The sequence below is a fragment of the Babylonia areolata genome, chromosome 14, assembly GCF_041734735.1.
Source record: "Babylonia areolata isolate BAREFJ2019XMU chromosome 14, ASM4173473v1, whole genome shotgun sequence".
Taxonomy (NCBI): Eukaryota; Metazoa; Mollusca; class Gastropoda; order Neogastropoda; family Buccinidae; genus Babylonia; species Babylonia areolata.
In genome coordinates, this window is record NC_134889.1 from 20091704 (window position 1) to 20107356 (window position 15653).

Consider the following 15653-nt stretch of genomic DNA (forward strand, 5'->3'; position numbering starts at 1 on the left):
ACAGACGTGCAGGTAGGCAGGCAGGTAGGCAGACAGACAGGCAGGCAGGCAGGCAGGCAGGCAGATATAGACAGACAGGCAGGCAGACAGACAGACATGCAGGCAGGCAGACAGACAGGGAGGTTGGCAGACAGACAGGGAGGTAGGCAGACAGGCAGGCAGGCAGACAGACAGGCAGGTTGGCAGACAGACAGATATAGACAGACAGGCAGGTAAGCAGGCAGGCAGGCAGGTAAGGAGACAGACAGATAGAGACAGACAGACAGACAGGCAGGCAGACAGACAGAGACAGGCAGACAGAGAAAGAGACAGACAGACGGACAGACAGACAGACCGAAACAGAGAGATGTCTACAGTTGGTGAGCATGCTGTGTGTGAAGGAAAAGAAACTGAGTGTTTGCATACTCATGAACGTGCACATACTCATAAACATGCGCACGTGCATGAATGCGTGTGTCCTCATGCTTGCGCATGCATACATGCACATGCACACATGTGCGCCGTGCGCGCTCAGACGCATGGATGTTTGTAGGCAGTTGCGCGAACACACATACTATACACGAGCACGCGTGCATGCGCGCGCGTACACACGCACACACACACACACACACACACACACACACACACACACACACACTCTCTCTCTCTCTCTCTCTCTATCTATCTCTCTTTCTCTCCCTCCGCCCTCCTCTCCGGCCGCTGGCAAACAGTTCAGTACAGCCGGGATGTGGGTTCCAGAAATAAAATAAAAAATGGTATGAACGGACATGATATCACGATGCCGGCAAGAGAACCACACATACTTTCTCACCCACCTTCCTTCCCTCCTTCTCTCCCTCTCTCCTCTCCCCCCACCACCTCCCCCTCTCAATTCCTGCCTCCAGGGGGAGAGAATGATTAGGTTTATGTGCCATTTGGCGAGAGTGATAGGACTTTTAATTGAAAGGCTTGAAAGATGTGGCTTTATCCAGCAGGCCTAAGTGGCCAGTATTTTTAGATCCAACCCCCCTCGGAAAATATAAAGAAAGAGTGCATGTGTGTGTGTGTGTGTGTGTGTGTGTGTGTGTGTGTGTGTGTGTGTAATGCTTTAACTATACATACATATATATATATATATATATATATATATATATATATATATATATATGAGTAATCAGTGTTAGTGTTCCATGGTTTAAGAGCGGTTTTGAAGTGTCAAGGGATGGGGGACAGGGTAGAGGGCAGGATTTTTGGGAAGAGTGGTATATTATGTAAAGATGCTCTGGTATTTTCAGAGACTTTTTCTCCTTTTTTTTTTCCTCTTCTTTCTTATCAGTTTTTTAAAAAAAAATTATTTCATTGTGTGGTTTAGTTTTATTTTCAAGTCAGGTACATTTGGTTGTTTTTTGTTTGTTTGTTGTTGTTGTTGTTTTTTTTGATGGATCAGCCAGAATCAAAATACTCTTCTGCTTTCTTTTCACTGAAGTGACAGAGGGTGGTGGTAGTGTGGAGAAAGGGGAGTGGGGGTGGGGTGTGGGTGGTGGGGGCTGATGTCCGGAAGTTGGTTGTTGTTGTTGTTGTTGTTGTTGTTGTCATGAGGGTTCCTGTGTTGTGTCTGGCTGGAAAGATGCTTTAGGTGACCCGGGGGGGGAAGAAAGTGTGTCTGTGTGCTGTGGTGTGGTGTGCTGTGGTGTGGTGTCCTCTGCTGATGAAGTTCACCTGTACCCCTCTTTTCCCCTGTCTGCTTGGCATCCTTTCCCTTACATACATTAAAAAAAAAAAAATTCAAAATTGATTATTTTTATACTGGTTGTTGCTGACAAGGTAAAGGTTTGCTCTACGGAGTGCAGGATTCTGTCTTTTATTTTGTCTGTTTTTCTGCCATGTCTGTCTGTCTGTCTGTCTGTCTGTCTGATCCAGAAACAAACGCACATTCATGCATGCCTGCATGTGTACAATGCATGCACGTACATGAACACATTGCAGACAGACAGGCACATGCATGCACATACATGCACACATATATGCAGACAGAGAAATGGACGCACACACACACACACACACGCACACGCACACATGTGCACACGCACACACACGCGCACACATGCCCGCACACACACACGCACACAGATGTACACAGACAGACACTATCATGTACACTCTCTCTCTCTCTCTCTCTCTCTCTCTCTCTCTCTCTTAAGGATATATATATATATAGTTTGTATCAATTTAAAACTCTCTCCCCCTCTACTTCCCTACCTGTTTCGTCTTGAACCCAATCCCAGGCCCAGATGTGGTCAGGAGTGTGTGTGGCATGGCATGGAGTTAAAACCAGGGGCTTCCTGGAAAAAGAAAAAAAAAAAAAGAAAGAAAAAGGAGAAAAAAAAGAAAAAAAGAAAGAAAAAAAAAAGATGGATGGTTTTAATGAGTCGACTGGATAGATTCCTTGCAGCTGCGGCAGAGACTTGGCCTCCATCCTTTGCAGGAAGGAAGGGAGGAAGGGGCAGGTGTTATTTTGAAACTTGCTGATGATGTCTTTTGAGATAACCTGGGGCACTGTGAGGCTTGGCCTTTTTTTGGGGGGGGGAGGGGGGGGGGGCGGGGGGGGGGGGGGGGGGGGGGGGGGGGTGGTGGAGGGGGTTCAGAGAGAGAAAGGGGGGAAAAAAACAAACTTTGTGTGAGATGAGGCAAGGGGAAGTTTTCCCTGAAGCGTGGAACATAGCACTTGCACATGCATGAACATACATGCGTGCTTGTGCACACGCACATGCACACAAGCGCGTGCACACACACACGCATACATGCACGCACACACTCACACTCTATGCATGGTTTATATATATATATATATATATATATATATATATATATATATATATCTATTGTATTCTCTCTCTGACACACACACACACACACACACACACACACACACACCTATACATACATACACACTCAGGCATGTTTGCACACACACACACACACACACACACGCATGCAAGCATGCACGCGCACGCACACACACACGCTTCTGCTCAGAATAATCAGATGCACAGTAGACAAAACAGAAAAAAGAACTGTTGTCTACAGCTCTGTGTGTGTGTGTGTGTGTGCAGATGTTGTCCAGGAAAGACAAGGTGATGTACGAGAAGATGGCGGACATGTTTTCCGAGTGCAATAACCGGCAGAAGCTGAGGGACGTCATGGACAACGTCAAGCTGCCCTGTATACCTTACCTGGGTCAGTGGACAAGACGATTGTATTGTGTCATGTTGTGTTGTGTTGTGTTGTGATGTCATGGACAATGTCAAGCTGCCCTGTATACCTTACCTGGGTCAGTGGACATGACGATTGGATTGTGTCATGTTGTGTTGTGTTGTGTTGTGTTGTCATGGACAATGTCAAGCTGCCCTGTATACCTTACCTGGGTTAATGGACATGACGATTGGATTGTGTTGTGTTGTGTTGTGTTGTGACGTCATGGACAATGTCAAGCTGCCCTGTATACCTTACCTGTGTCAGTGGACATGACGATTGGATTGTGTCATGTTGTGTTGTGTTGTATTGTATTGTATTGTGATGTCATGGACAATGTCAAGCTGCCCTGTATACCTCACCTGTGTCAGTGGACATTACGATTGGATTGTGTCATGTTGTGTTGTATTGTATTGTATTGTGATGTCATGGACAATGTCAAGCTGCCCTGTATACCTCACCTGTGTCAGTGGACATTACGATTGGATTGGGTCGTGTCGTGTTGTATTGTATTGTATTGTGATGTCATGGACAATGTCAAGCTGCCCTGTATACCTCACCTGTGTCAGTGGACATTACGATTGGATTGTGTCATGTTGTGTTGTATTGTATTGTATTGTGATGTCATGGACAATGTCAAGCTGCCCTGTATACCTCACCTGTGTCAGTGGACATTACGATTGGATTGTGTCATGTTGTGTTGTATTGTATTGTATTGTGATGTCATGGACAATGTCAAGCTGCCCTGTATACCTCACCTGTGTCAGTGGACATGACGATTGGATTGTGTCATGTTGTGTTGTGTTGTATTGTATTGTATTGTGATGTCATGGACAATGTCAAGCTGCCCTGTATACCTCACCTGTGTCAGTGGACATTACGATTGGATTGTGTCGTGTCATGTTGTGTTGTATTGTGATGTCATGGACAATGTCAAACTGCCATGTATAACTCACCTGGGTCAGTGGACATGACGATTGGATTGTGTCATGTTGTGTTGTGACGTCATGGACAATGTCAAGCTGCCCTGTATACCTCACCTGGGTTAATGGACATGACGATTGGATTGTGTTGTGTTGTGTTGTGTTGTGACGTCATGGACAATGTCGAGCTGCCCTGTATACCTTACCAGGGCCAGTGGACATGACAATTATATTATACTGTATCATATTATCTAATATTACATTATGTTATGTTTTGTTATATCATATGTCATGTTATGTGTTTACAATCATGTGTGTACATGTGTACATACACAGATGGACAGACACACATGTACACACTCTCTGTCTGTCTCTCTCTCTCTCCCAACCCCCTTTCTGCCTCTGTGTGTGTGTGTGTGTGTGTGTCTGCGTGCGCGCATGCACACACGTCTCTCTCTCTCTCTCTCTCTCTCTCTCTCTCTCTCTCTCTCTCTCTCATCGCTGTCATGGTACCTGGTGAGTTAAGAGTGGAGATTTTTTTCCTGATCTCCCAGGTAAACGACCTGTGCTAACCTGCTTGTGCTTGAACCCTCTGAATGTAGTATGTGCATGCAGATAGATGATCACATGCCCTCAAATAAAGATCCATGTCATTTCTTGGTGGTTAGTTTCAGTTTCAGTAGCTCAAGGAGGCGTCACTGCTTTCGGACAAATCCATATACGCCACACCACATCTGCCAAGCAGATGCCTGACCAGCAGCGTAACCCAACGCGCTTAGTCAGGCCTTGAGGGTTAATGAAGACAAGGACATATCTACCTACTATGCACACCCCCCTCCACCCCCCATCCCCCATGAAAATGATGTATGGGTGCCTACAAGGCAGGGTGAAAAGAGTCATGTGCTGGGAGCATTGTGCTCTCATGATGCTAGTCTCTTGGTCAGAAAGAGCAGAAAAATAATAATAATAAAAAAAAAAAAGCAATTCAGGATAAGGATTGATGACTGTATGTGCGTTTATGTGAACGCATGTGTTTGTATGTGTGTGTAAATGTGTGTACCGGTATGTGTGTGTGTATAGATAAAAATTGTGTGTGTGTGTGTTGATAATGTGTGTGTGTGTGTGTGTGTGTGTGTGTGTGTGTGTGTGTGTGTTAATAATGTGTGTGTGTGTGTCCAGGTCTGTACCTGACGGACCTGATCTACATAGACGTGGCACACCCTGACTCAGGGGGCCTGGAGAGTCAGCCTCGCCGCATCCAGATGAACAACATCCTCCGTGTCATCGCTGACTTCCAGCAGTCCACATATGGTGGGTGCCCTCTGTCTGTATATCTGTCTGTCCAGCTTTGATGGGTACCCTCTGTCTGTCTGTGTCTGTCTGTTTATCTGTCTGTGTCTGCCTGTCTGCGTCTGTCTGTCTCTGTCTGTCTGTCTCTGTCTGTCTGTCTGTCCCCCTCAAGTCCAGCTTTGATGGGTACCCTCTGTCTGTCTGTCTGTCTGTCTGTGTCTGTCTGTCTGTCTCTGTCTGTCTGTCTCTGTCTGTCTGTCTGTGTCTGTCTGTCACCCTCAAGTCCAGCTTTGATGGGTACCCTCTGTCTGTCTGTCTGTCTCTGCCTGTCTGTCTGTCTGTCTCACTGTTTCTGTCTTCCTGTCTGTCTGCCTGCCTGCCTGCCTGTCCGTCTGCCTGTCTGTGTCTGTCTGTGTGCCTGTCTGCCTGCCTGTCTGTCTGTCTAATTGTCTGTCTGTCTGTCTGTCTGTCTGTCTGTCTCTGTCTTGTCACCCTCAAGTCCAGCTATGGTGGGTATCCTGGGTTTGTCTGTCTGTCAGTGTGTTAATCATTCTACCACCTTCCTGCAAGGCATGGCGTGTGTGTGTGTGTGTGTCACAGACCATGTGGCAGCGCTGGACCACGTGCAGAACTACCTGCGCTCTGTGCGCTACATCGAGGAGCTCCAGAAGTTTGTGGAGGATGACAACTATAAGTGAGTGTGTGTGGGAGGGGAGGGGAGGGAGTGGGAGGGGGAGGGGGAGGGGGGGGGGGGGGTTGCATGGATTTGGGGTGTGGGGATTGAGGTGGTTGTTATGAGGGGTGTCTGGTTTTGAGTGTGTGTGTGTGTGTGTGTGCATGGAAGAAGGGGGTTGGGGGTGGAGGCTTACCAGGATTAGGGGGGTGTGTGTGTGGTGGGGAGGGGTATGGGGGGTGGGGTGGGGGTCAGGGCTGTGGGGGTGTCTGGTTTTGAGTCTGTGTGTGCATGGGAGGATGTTTATTGGGGTGAGAGGGGGGTGGTGGGGGTTGGCGATTGATGGATATAGATTTATGGTGGGTGGGTGGATCGGGTGGGGGGGGGGGGGATGCAGGTGGGGAGGTTGGAATGAGTTTATGTAGTGGGTGTGTGTGTGTGAGAGTTGGGGGGGATGGTGTTGGTGTGAATGTGAGTGCATGTAAAAGTGTAAGCCTGTATTCACATTGGGATCAGTGTACAATAGCTATGTGAATGGATGCATAATGCTTTGTTTCTGTAAATTGGAAAAAAAAAAAAAAAAAAAAAAAACACCAAAAGAAAGAAAAGTTTTGAAAAAAGGAAAAAGCTATGATTTGTTTGTTTTTTTAACTGAAAAAAAAACAACAACAAAGAAACAAAAAGCACTCAATAAAACCTACCAGCAGTTTAAAGACAAAACATTCTCACCATTTTTTTTAATGTACAAATAGGTGTAGGAATGGATGTATGATGCTCTTGTTTTTGTGTGAAACTGAAAAGAGAAAAAAAAAAAGTTTTGAAAAAAAGAAAGGAAAAAAAAAAGAATTTTCTTATTACAAAATAAATACAGTAAAGAAAAAAAAAAAAAGAGAAACAAACAATCAGTGACAACAACAAAAACACTCAGTAAAAATAACCAGCAGTAAGAATTGGAAAAAGAAAAAAAAAGAAAAAAAAAAGAAACAAAAAAACCCCAAAAAAAACTGTGCTTAAAAAGACTCAAAAATAAGAAGTAAGAATAAGAGCAAGAAGTTGAAATCAAACAAACAAAAAACTCAGTATAAAAAAACCAAAAAAAACAAAAAAACCTGACCACTCTCATCACCTTCTCAACCTCCACCTCCCTCCCCCCCTGCCCCTGCCCCGCCCCGCCCCCCAACCACAGACTGTCGCTGAAGCTGGAGCCCCCAGCGCAGGGTCAGTCCGGTGCTAACGCTGCCTCCCGGGAGGATGTGACGGTGCTGCCCCCTTCCCCGGCCACGGAGCCCCGCCAGCCCCCGGCCGCCAGCAAGCTGTGTGTGTCCTCCTCCTCCCACCGCAAGACCAAGAGCTTGAGCGCCAAGTGAGTCCTTGGGCGGGGGAGTGTGATGGTGAATGATGGCAAATGATATGGATACTGACATAGTGCTCTGTCCTTGATCGCTGACCAAGCTGTAAGATGATGATGAACGATATGGATACTTACATAGCACTTATCCTTGTTCGGTGACCAAGCTGTAAGATGATGATGAATGATATGGATACATAGCGCTCTATTGTTGGTTGGTGACTAAGCTGTAAGATGATGATGAATGATATGGATACATAGCGCTCTATCCTAGGTTGGTGACCAAGCTGTAAGATGATGATGAACGATATGGATACATAGCGCTCTATGCTCGGTTGCTGGCCAAGCTGTAAGATGATGATGAATGATATGGATACATAGCGCTCTATCCTCGTTCGGTGACCAAGCTGTAAGATGATGATGAACGATATGGATACATAGCGCTCTATCCTAGGTTGGTGACCAAGCTGTAAGATGATGACGAATGATATGGATACATAGCACTCTATCCTAGGTTGGTGACCAAGCTGTAAGATGATGATGAATGATATGGATACATAGCGCTCTATCCTAGGTTGGTGACCAAGCTGTAAGATGATGATGAATGATATGGATACATAGCGCTCTATCCTAGGTTGGTGACCAAGCTGTAAGATGATGATGAACGATATGGATACTTACATAGCACTCTATTCTCGATCGCTGACCAAGCTGTAAGATGATGACGAATGAGATGGGTACTTCAATGGCACTCTATCCTCGATGGGTGACCAAGCTGTAAGATGATGAATAATATGGATAGTTACATAGCGCTCTATCCTTGGTCGGTGACCAAGCTCTAAGATGATGACGAATGATACGGATATTTATATAGCGCATATCCTTGGTCAGAGACCAAGCTCTAAGCACTTTACAAACACGGGGTCATTTGCACAACAGGCTGCCTACCTGGGTAGAGCCAACTGACAGCTGCCACTGGGCGCTCATCATTCATTTCCTGTGTCATTCAGTCAGATTTCAGGCATGCACACATGCACACTTTGACAGAAGTGTAACACTTTACGTGTGTTTTGTTTACCCTGCCATGTAGGCAGCCATACTCTGTTTTTGTGGAGGTGCATGCTGGGTATGTTCTTTGTTTCCATAACCCACCAAACGCTGACGTGGATTACAGGATCTTTAACATGCGTATTTGATCTTCTGTTTGCATATACACACAGAAGGGGGGGTTCAGGCAATAGCAGGTCTGCACATACGTTGACCTGGGAGATCGTGAAAAAAAATCTCCACCTTTCACCCACCAGGCGTGGTTACCGAGATTTGAACCCGGGACCCTGAGATTGAAGGTCCAATGCTTTTACCACTCAGCTATTGCACCTGTCACTGGGGGAGTTCGATGCTGCACTGTGATCACCAGAACAGCTGAGGGGCAGCTACTATCCCCGTCAACTACCTGGGCTAGATTCCTTTTCTAGTGGAGAATGTCTTGCCCAAGTTAAAATCCCCACTCTTCTTGGCCGAGAAGGTTTTTTTTGCACAAGTCAGCATTGGGATGATTCCCCAAGGCCAGTTAGCCCCCCCCCAAGGCTGCAGCACTAATAGTGAATGCAGTCTGGCCTCCCAAAGGACTGAGCTGTAAATGAGTTCCCATTGCAGTGGAGAAACCGTTGATCAGACAGCTCTCACTTGGAGTGGAGTGATGGCCTAGAGGTAACGCGTCCGCCTAGGAAGCGAGAGAATCTGTGCGCGCTGGTTCCAATCACGGCAGAGCCCCCGAAATTTTCTCCCCCTCCACTAGACCTTGAGTGGTGGTCTGGACGCTAGTCATTCGGATGAGACGATAAACCGAGGTCCTGTGTGCAGCATGCACTTAGCGCACGTAAAAGAACCCACGGCAACAAAAGGGTTGTTCCTGGCAAAATTCTGTAGAAAAATCCACTTCAATAGGAAAAACAAATAAAACTGCACACAGGAAAAATACACAAAAAAAAAAGGGTGGCGCTGTAGTATGGCGACGCGCTCTCCCTGGGGAGAGCAGCCCGAATTTCACACAGAGAAATCTGTTGTGATAAAAAGAAATACAAATACAAATACACTTGGGTTTTTGGCCCAGCGGTGAGCTTTGTCAGGGCTTTGCGGATACCCATGTATTGTCATTGCTGTCAGTATCTGACACAGTCTCTTCTGTCCCCCCTCCCCCCAGTTATGACTGTGCAATAATGATAATGATAATGATATTTCTAAAAGAAGAATAATAGATAAATAATTATGATGATAATCTGCTGGCCAGTATCTGGTGCAGTCCGTTATCTCCTCTTCTGCTCCCTGCCCCCTCTGCTATAGTTATGCAGGAATAATGATCGTGAAATAATGATGACGGTGATATAATAATTATAATATATAATATAATTAATAATATATTATAATATATAATATAATTATGATATGTGGAGTGATGGCCTAGAGGTAACGCGTCCGCCTAGGAAGCGAGAGAATCTGAGCGCGCTGGTTCGAATCACGGTTCCGCCGCCGATATTTTCTCCCCCTCCACTAGACCGCGAGTGTTGGTCTGGACGCTAGTCATTCGGATGAGACAATAAACTGAGGTCCCGTGTGCAGCATGCACTTAGCGCACGTAAAAAAACCCACAGCAACAAAAGGGTTGTTCCTGGCAAAATTCTGTAGAAAAATCCACATCAATAGGAAAAACAAAAAACTGCATGCAAAAAAAACAAAAAAAAAAAAAAAAAAGGTTGGCGCTGCAGTGCAGCGACGCGCTCTCCCTGGGGAGAGCAGCCCAAATTTCACACAGAGAAATCTGTTGTGATAAAAAGAAATACAAATACTTTTGGGTTTTTGGCCCAGCGGTGAGCTTTGTCAGGGCTTTGCGGATACCCATGTATTGTCATTGCTGTCAGTATCTGACACAGTCTCTTCTGCCCCCTCCCCCCAGTTATGACTATGCAATAATGATAATGAATGATATTTCTAAAAGAAGAATAATAGATAAATAATTATGATGATAATCTGCTGGCCAGTATCTGGTGCAGTCCGTTATCTCCTCTTCTGCTCCCTGCCCCCTCTGCTATAGTTATGCAGGAATAATGATCATGAAATAATGATGACAGTGATATAATAATTATGATAATATAATCATATATATAATAATATGATCATTAATAATTATAATGATATACTAATACTGGTAGCTAGCATCTGGCACAGTCTCTCTTATCTCAAATACTGATGATGATGATGATGATGATGATAACAATAATAACGTTTGCTGGCCATTATCTGACACACATACTTACCTCCCCTCCCCTCCCCTCCCCTTCCTTCCCCTTCCTTCCTTCCACCCCCGCCCCCCCCCCTCCCTCCCCACCACCAGCTTCATGAGCTGCACCCACCCCCAAGTGGATCAGACCTACAGCCTCCCGTCGCGAGCCACGGCGCCCTACGTGCAGGGCATCCGACACCTGTTGGACGACAGCGTCCTGGAGGAGTCGCCCTGTGCCTCCAGCGATGGATCCGTCAGCAGCAGGGTGCAGCAGGTCTTTGCTGGTGGGTGTGGTGTTCGGGGGTGGGGGTGGTGTGGTGTTGTGTTGGTGGTGGTGGGGGTGTGGTGGTGGTGTGGTGTTGGGGGTGGTGGTGTGGTGTTGGCGGTGGTGGTGGTGGTGTGGCGGTGTTGGGGGTGGTGGTGTGGTGTGGTGTTGGGGGTGGTGGTGGTGGGGGTGTGGTGTTGGGGGTGATGGTGGTGGCGTGGTGTTGGGTGTGGTGTTGGGGGTGGTGGTGGTGTGGTGTTGGGGGTGGTGGTGGTGTTGGTGTGATGTTGGGGGTGGTGGTGGTGTTGGTGTGATGTTGGGGGTGGTGGTGGTGTTGGGGGTGGGGGTGTGGTGTGATGTTGGGGATGGTGGTGGTGTGGTGTGGTGTTGGGGGTGGTGGTGGTGTGGTGTTGGGGGTGGTTGTGGTGTGGTGTTTGGGGTGGTGGTGTGGTGTTGGGGGTGGTGGTGGTGTTGTGTTGGGGGTGGTGGTGGTGTGGTGTTGGGGGTGGTGGTGTGGTGTTGGGGGTGGTGGTGGTGTGGTGTTGGGGGTGGTGGTGGTGTGGTGTTGGGGGTGGTGGTGTGGTGTTTGGGGGTGGTGGTATTGGTGTGGTGTTGGGAGTGGTGTTGGTGTGGTGTTGGGGGTGGTGGTGTGGTGTTTGGGGTGGTGGTATTGGTGTGGTGTTGGGAGTGGTGTTGGTGTGGTGTTGGGGGTGGTGGTGTGGTGTTTGGGGTGGTGGTATTGGTGTGGTGTTGGGAGTGGTGTTGGTGTGGTGTTGGGGGTGGTGGTGTGGTGTTTGGGGTGGTGTTGGGAGTGGTGGTGGTGTGGTGTTGGGGGGTGGTGGTGTGGTGTTTGGGGGTGGTGGTATTGGTGTGGTGTTGGGAGTGGTGTTGGTGTGGTGTTGGGGGTGGTGGTGTGGTGTTGGGGGTGGTGGTATTGGTGTGGTGTTGGGAGTGGTGTTGGTGTGGTGTTGGGGGTGGTGGTGTGGTGTTTGGGGTGGTGGTATTGGTGTGGTGTTGGGAGTGGTGTTGGTGTGGTGTTGGGGGTGGTGGTGTGGTGTTTGGGGTGGTGGTATTGGTGTGGTGTTGGGAGTGGTGTTGGTGTGGTGTTGGGGGTGGTGGTGTGGTGTTTGGGGTGGTGGTATTGGTGTGGTGTTGGGAGTGGTGTTGGTGTGGTGTTGGGGGTGGTGGTGTGGTGTTTGGGGTGGTGTTGGGAGTGGTGGTGGTGTGGTGTTGGGGGTGGTGGTGTGGTGTTGGTGTGATGTTGGGGTGGTGGTGTGGTGTTGGGGGTGGTGGTGTGGTGTGGTGGTGTGGTGTTGGGGGTGGTGGTGGTGTGGTGTTGGGGGTGGTGGTGGTGTTTTTGTTTTGTTTTGTTTATGTTTTTAAGTGCAGTGTGACTTTTGTTTTTTCTTGTGTGAAGAATATATGTATGTGCGTGTTTGCATGTATACATGTGTGAGAAGTGTGTGTGTTGTGTGTGTGTGTGTGTGTGTGTGTGTGTGTGTGTGTGTGTGTTCACTTTGAGTGATATTAGACATGTCATGTGTGTGTGTTTGTGTGTGTGTGTGGGGGGGGAGGGGTTGGGGGAGGGGATAGATAGTGGTGGTTAAAGGGGGATGGATATACAGAGAAAGGATAAACTAGAACAGCAGAATCAGCATATGCTGACACAATCAGGACCTTGTGATGTGTTTGTGTGTGTGTGTGTGTGTGTGTGACAAGCGAGTTGTGTGGAGAGTTGATGAGAATGTGTGTGTGTGTGTGTGTGTGTGTGTGTGACAAGCGAGTTGTGTGGAGAGTTGATGAGAATGTGTGAGTGTGTGTGTGTGTGTGTGTGTGTGTGTGTGAGTGTGTATGTGTGTGTGTGTGAGTGTGTGTCACAAACAAGTTGTGTGGAGAGTTGATCCCCGGAAGCTCTAAAGAGAGAGGGGGGTGGTGACTGGGTGTGTGTGTGTGTGTGTGTGTGTGTGTGTGTGTGTGTGTGTGTGTGTGTGCAGGAGAAGGGAGAGAACCCCTGGAGTCCACTTCCAGTGACAATGAAACCTTTTGGCCCGCCCACAACAAGTGAGTGACTGCTGCTCCCTCCTTCTGGCCATCTTCCTTGTGTCGTCATCAGTGTGTGTGTGTGTGTGTGTGTGTGTGTGTGACAGAGACAGAGAGAGAAAGAGGGAGAGGGAGAGAGAGGGTTAGGATGGAAAAGAGGGGGATGGAAGGGAATGAAAACACACACACACACACACACACACACACACACACACACTGACATACACACACTAGCACACTTACACATAAACACACACATACACACTCTCTCTCTCTCTCTCTCTCTCCTCTCTCCCTCATTCCTCTCTCTCTCTCTCTCTCCCTCTCTCTCTCTCTCTCTCTCTCTCGTCTCTCTCTCTCGTCTCTCTCTCTCTCTCTCTCTCTCTCTTAGCACACATATTTCCTTGCAGTAGATATTCCACAGTCAGTATCTTATATCACAATGTTGCTGCATTTCCTGCCATCAGTTTAACAATGGCAAGAGCGTGATGTAATTATGTACATAAACATGGCTGTGTTTTCTTTCTCACAGTTTACAATGGCAAGAGCGTGATGTAATTATGTACATAAACATGGCTGTGTTTTCTTTCCCACAGCTTACAGTGGCAATCGTGTGACGTACTTACATACATTAACATAGCTGTGTTGTTTTTCTCACAGCTTACAATGGCAAGAGTGTGATGTAATGACATGCATTAATACGGCTGTGTTGTTTTTCTCACAGCTTACAATGGCAAGAGTGTGATGTAATTACATGCATTAATACGGCTGTGTTATTTTTCTCACAGCTTACAATGGCAAGAGTGTGATGTAATGACATGCATTAATACGGCTGTGTTGTTTTTCTCACAGCTTACAATGGCAAGAGTGTGATGTAATGACATGCATTAATACGGCTGTGTTGTTTTCCTCACAGCTTACAATGGCAAGAGTGTGAAGAAGCCAAGTACCAGAACAACTTCACGTGTGAGGGCTGTGTACGGCGGAAGACGCTGCTGAAAGACGGCAAGAAACCCACGGTCAGTGTGCTGTCTGTGCTTTAGGTGGGGCGGTCAGTGTGCTGTCTGTGCTTTAGGTGGGGCAGTCAGTGTGCTGTCTGTGCTTTAGGTGGGGCGGTCAGTGTGCTGTCTGCGCTTTAGCTGGGGCAGTCAGTGTGCTCTCTGTGCTTTAGGTGGGGCGGTCAGTGTGCTGTCTGTGCTTTAGGTGGGGCGGTCAGTGTGCTGTCTGTGCTTTAGGTGGGGCAGTCAGTGTGCTGTCTGTGCTTTAGGTGGGGCGGTCAGTGTGCTGTCTGTGCTTTAGGTGGGGCGGTCAGTGTGCTCTCTGTGCTTTAGGTGGGGCAGTCAGTGTGCTCTCTGTGCTTTAGGTGGGGCGGTCAGTGTGCTGTCTGTGCTTTAGGTAGGGCAGTCAGTGTGCTCTCTGTGCTTTAGGTGGGGCGGTCAGTGTGCTGTCTGTGCTTTAGGTGGGGCAGTCAGTGTGCTGTCTGTGCTTTAGGTGGGGCAGTCAGTGTGCTCTCTGTGCTTTAGGTGGGGCGGTCAGTGTGCTCTCTGTGCTTTAGGTGGGGCAGTCAGTGTGCTCTCTGTGCTTTAGGTGGGGCAGTCAGTGTGCTCTCTGCGCTTTAGCTGGGGCAGTCAGTGTGCTGTCTGTGCTTTAGGTGGGGCAGTCAGTGTGCTGTCTATGCTTTAGGTGGGGCAGTCAGTGTGCTGTCTGTGCTTTAGGTGGGGCAGTCAGTGTGCTGTCTGTGCTTTAGGTGGGGCGGTCAGTGTGCTGTCTGTGCTTTAGGTAGGGCGGTCAGTGTGCTCTCTGTGCTTTAGGTGGGGCGGTCAGTGTGCTCTCTGTGCTTTAGGTGGGGCGGTCAGTGTGCTCTCTGTGCTTTAGGTGGGGCGGTCAGTGTGCTGTCTGTGCTTTAGGTGGGGCAGTCAGTGTGCTCTGTGTGCTTTAGGTGGGGCGGTCAGTGTGCTCTGTGTGCTTTAGGTGGGCAGTCAGTGTGCTGTCTGTGCTTTAGGTGGGGCGGTCAGTGTGCTGTCTGTGCTTTAGGTGGGGCGGTCAGTGTGCTGTCTGTGCTTTAGGTGGGGCAGTCAGTGTGCTCTGTGTGCTTTAGGTGGGGCGGTCAGTGTGCTCTGTGTGCTTTAGGTGGGCAGTCAGTGTGCTCTCTGTGCTTTAGGTGGGCAGTCAGTGTGCTCTCTGTGCTTTAGGTGGGCAGTCAGTGTGCTCTGTGTGCTTTAGGTGGGCAGTCAGTGTGCTGTCTGTGCTTTAGGTGGGGCAGTCAGTGTGCTCTCTGTGCTTTAGGTGGGGCAGTCAGTGTGCTGTTTGTGCTTTAGGTGGGGCGGTCAGTGTGCTCTCTGTGCTTTAGGTGGGGCGGTCAGTGTGCTGTCTGTGCTTTAGGTGGGGCAGTCAGTGTGCTGTCTGTGCTTTAGGTGGGGCAGTCAGTGTGCTGTCTGTGCTTTAGGTGGGGCGGGTCAGTGCTCTCTGTGCTTTAGGTGGGGCAGTCAGTGTGCTCTCTGTGCTTTAGGTGGGGCGGTCAGTGTGCTCTCTGTGCTTTAGGTGGGGCAGTCAGTGTGCTGTCTGTGCTTTAGGTGGGGCGGTCAGTGTGCTGTCTGTGCTTT

General features: G+C 48.4%; 1 protein-coding gene across 6 annotated transcripts in view; it reads left to right on the forward strand.

Moving 5' to 3' along the window:
• The window catches only part of LOC143289898 (ras-specific guanine nucleotide-releasing factor RalGPS2-like), a 272104-nt gene that overhangs the window by 243912 nt on the left and 12539 nt on the right, over positions 1-15653 (forward strand). For all 6 annotated transcript variants that reach the window (XM_076599128.1, XM_076599122.1, XM_076599123.1 and 3 more), the window contains 7 exons: positions 3093-3216; positions 5334-5465; positions 6045-6138; positions 7304-7480; positions 10857-11029; positions 13005-13071; positions 13967-14069. In XM_076599128.1, the coding sequence (XP_076455243.1) occupies positions 3093-3216; positions 5334-5465; positions 6045-6138; positions 7304-7480; positions 10857-11029; positions 13005-13071; positions 13967-14069 (870 nt within the window). The remainder of the gene's footprint in view (positions 1-3092; positions 3217-5333; positions 5466-6044; positions 6139-7303; positions 7481-10856; positions 11030-13004; positions 13072-13966; positions 14070-15653) is intronic.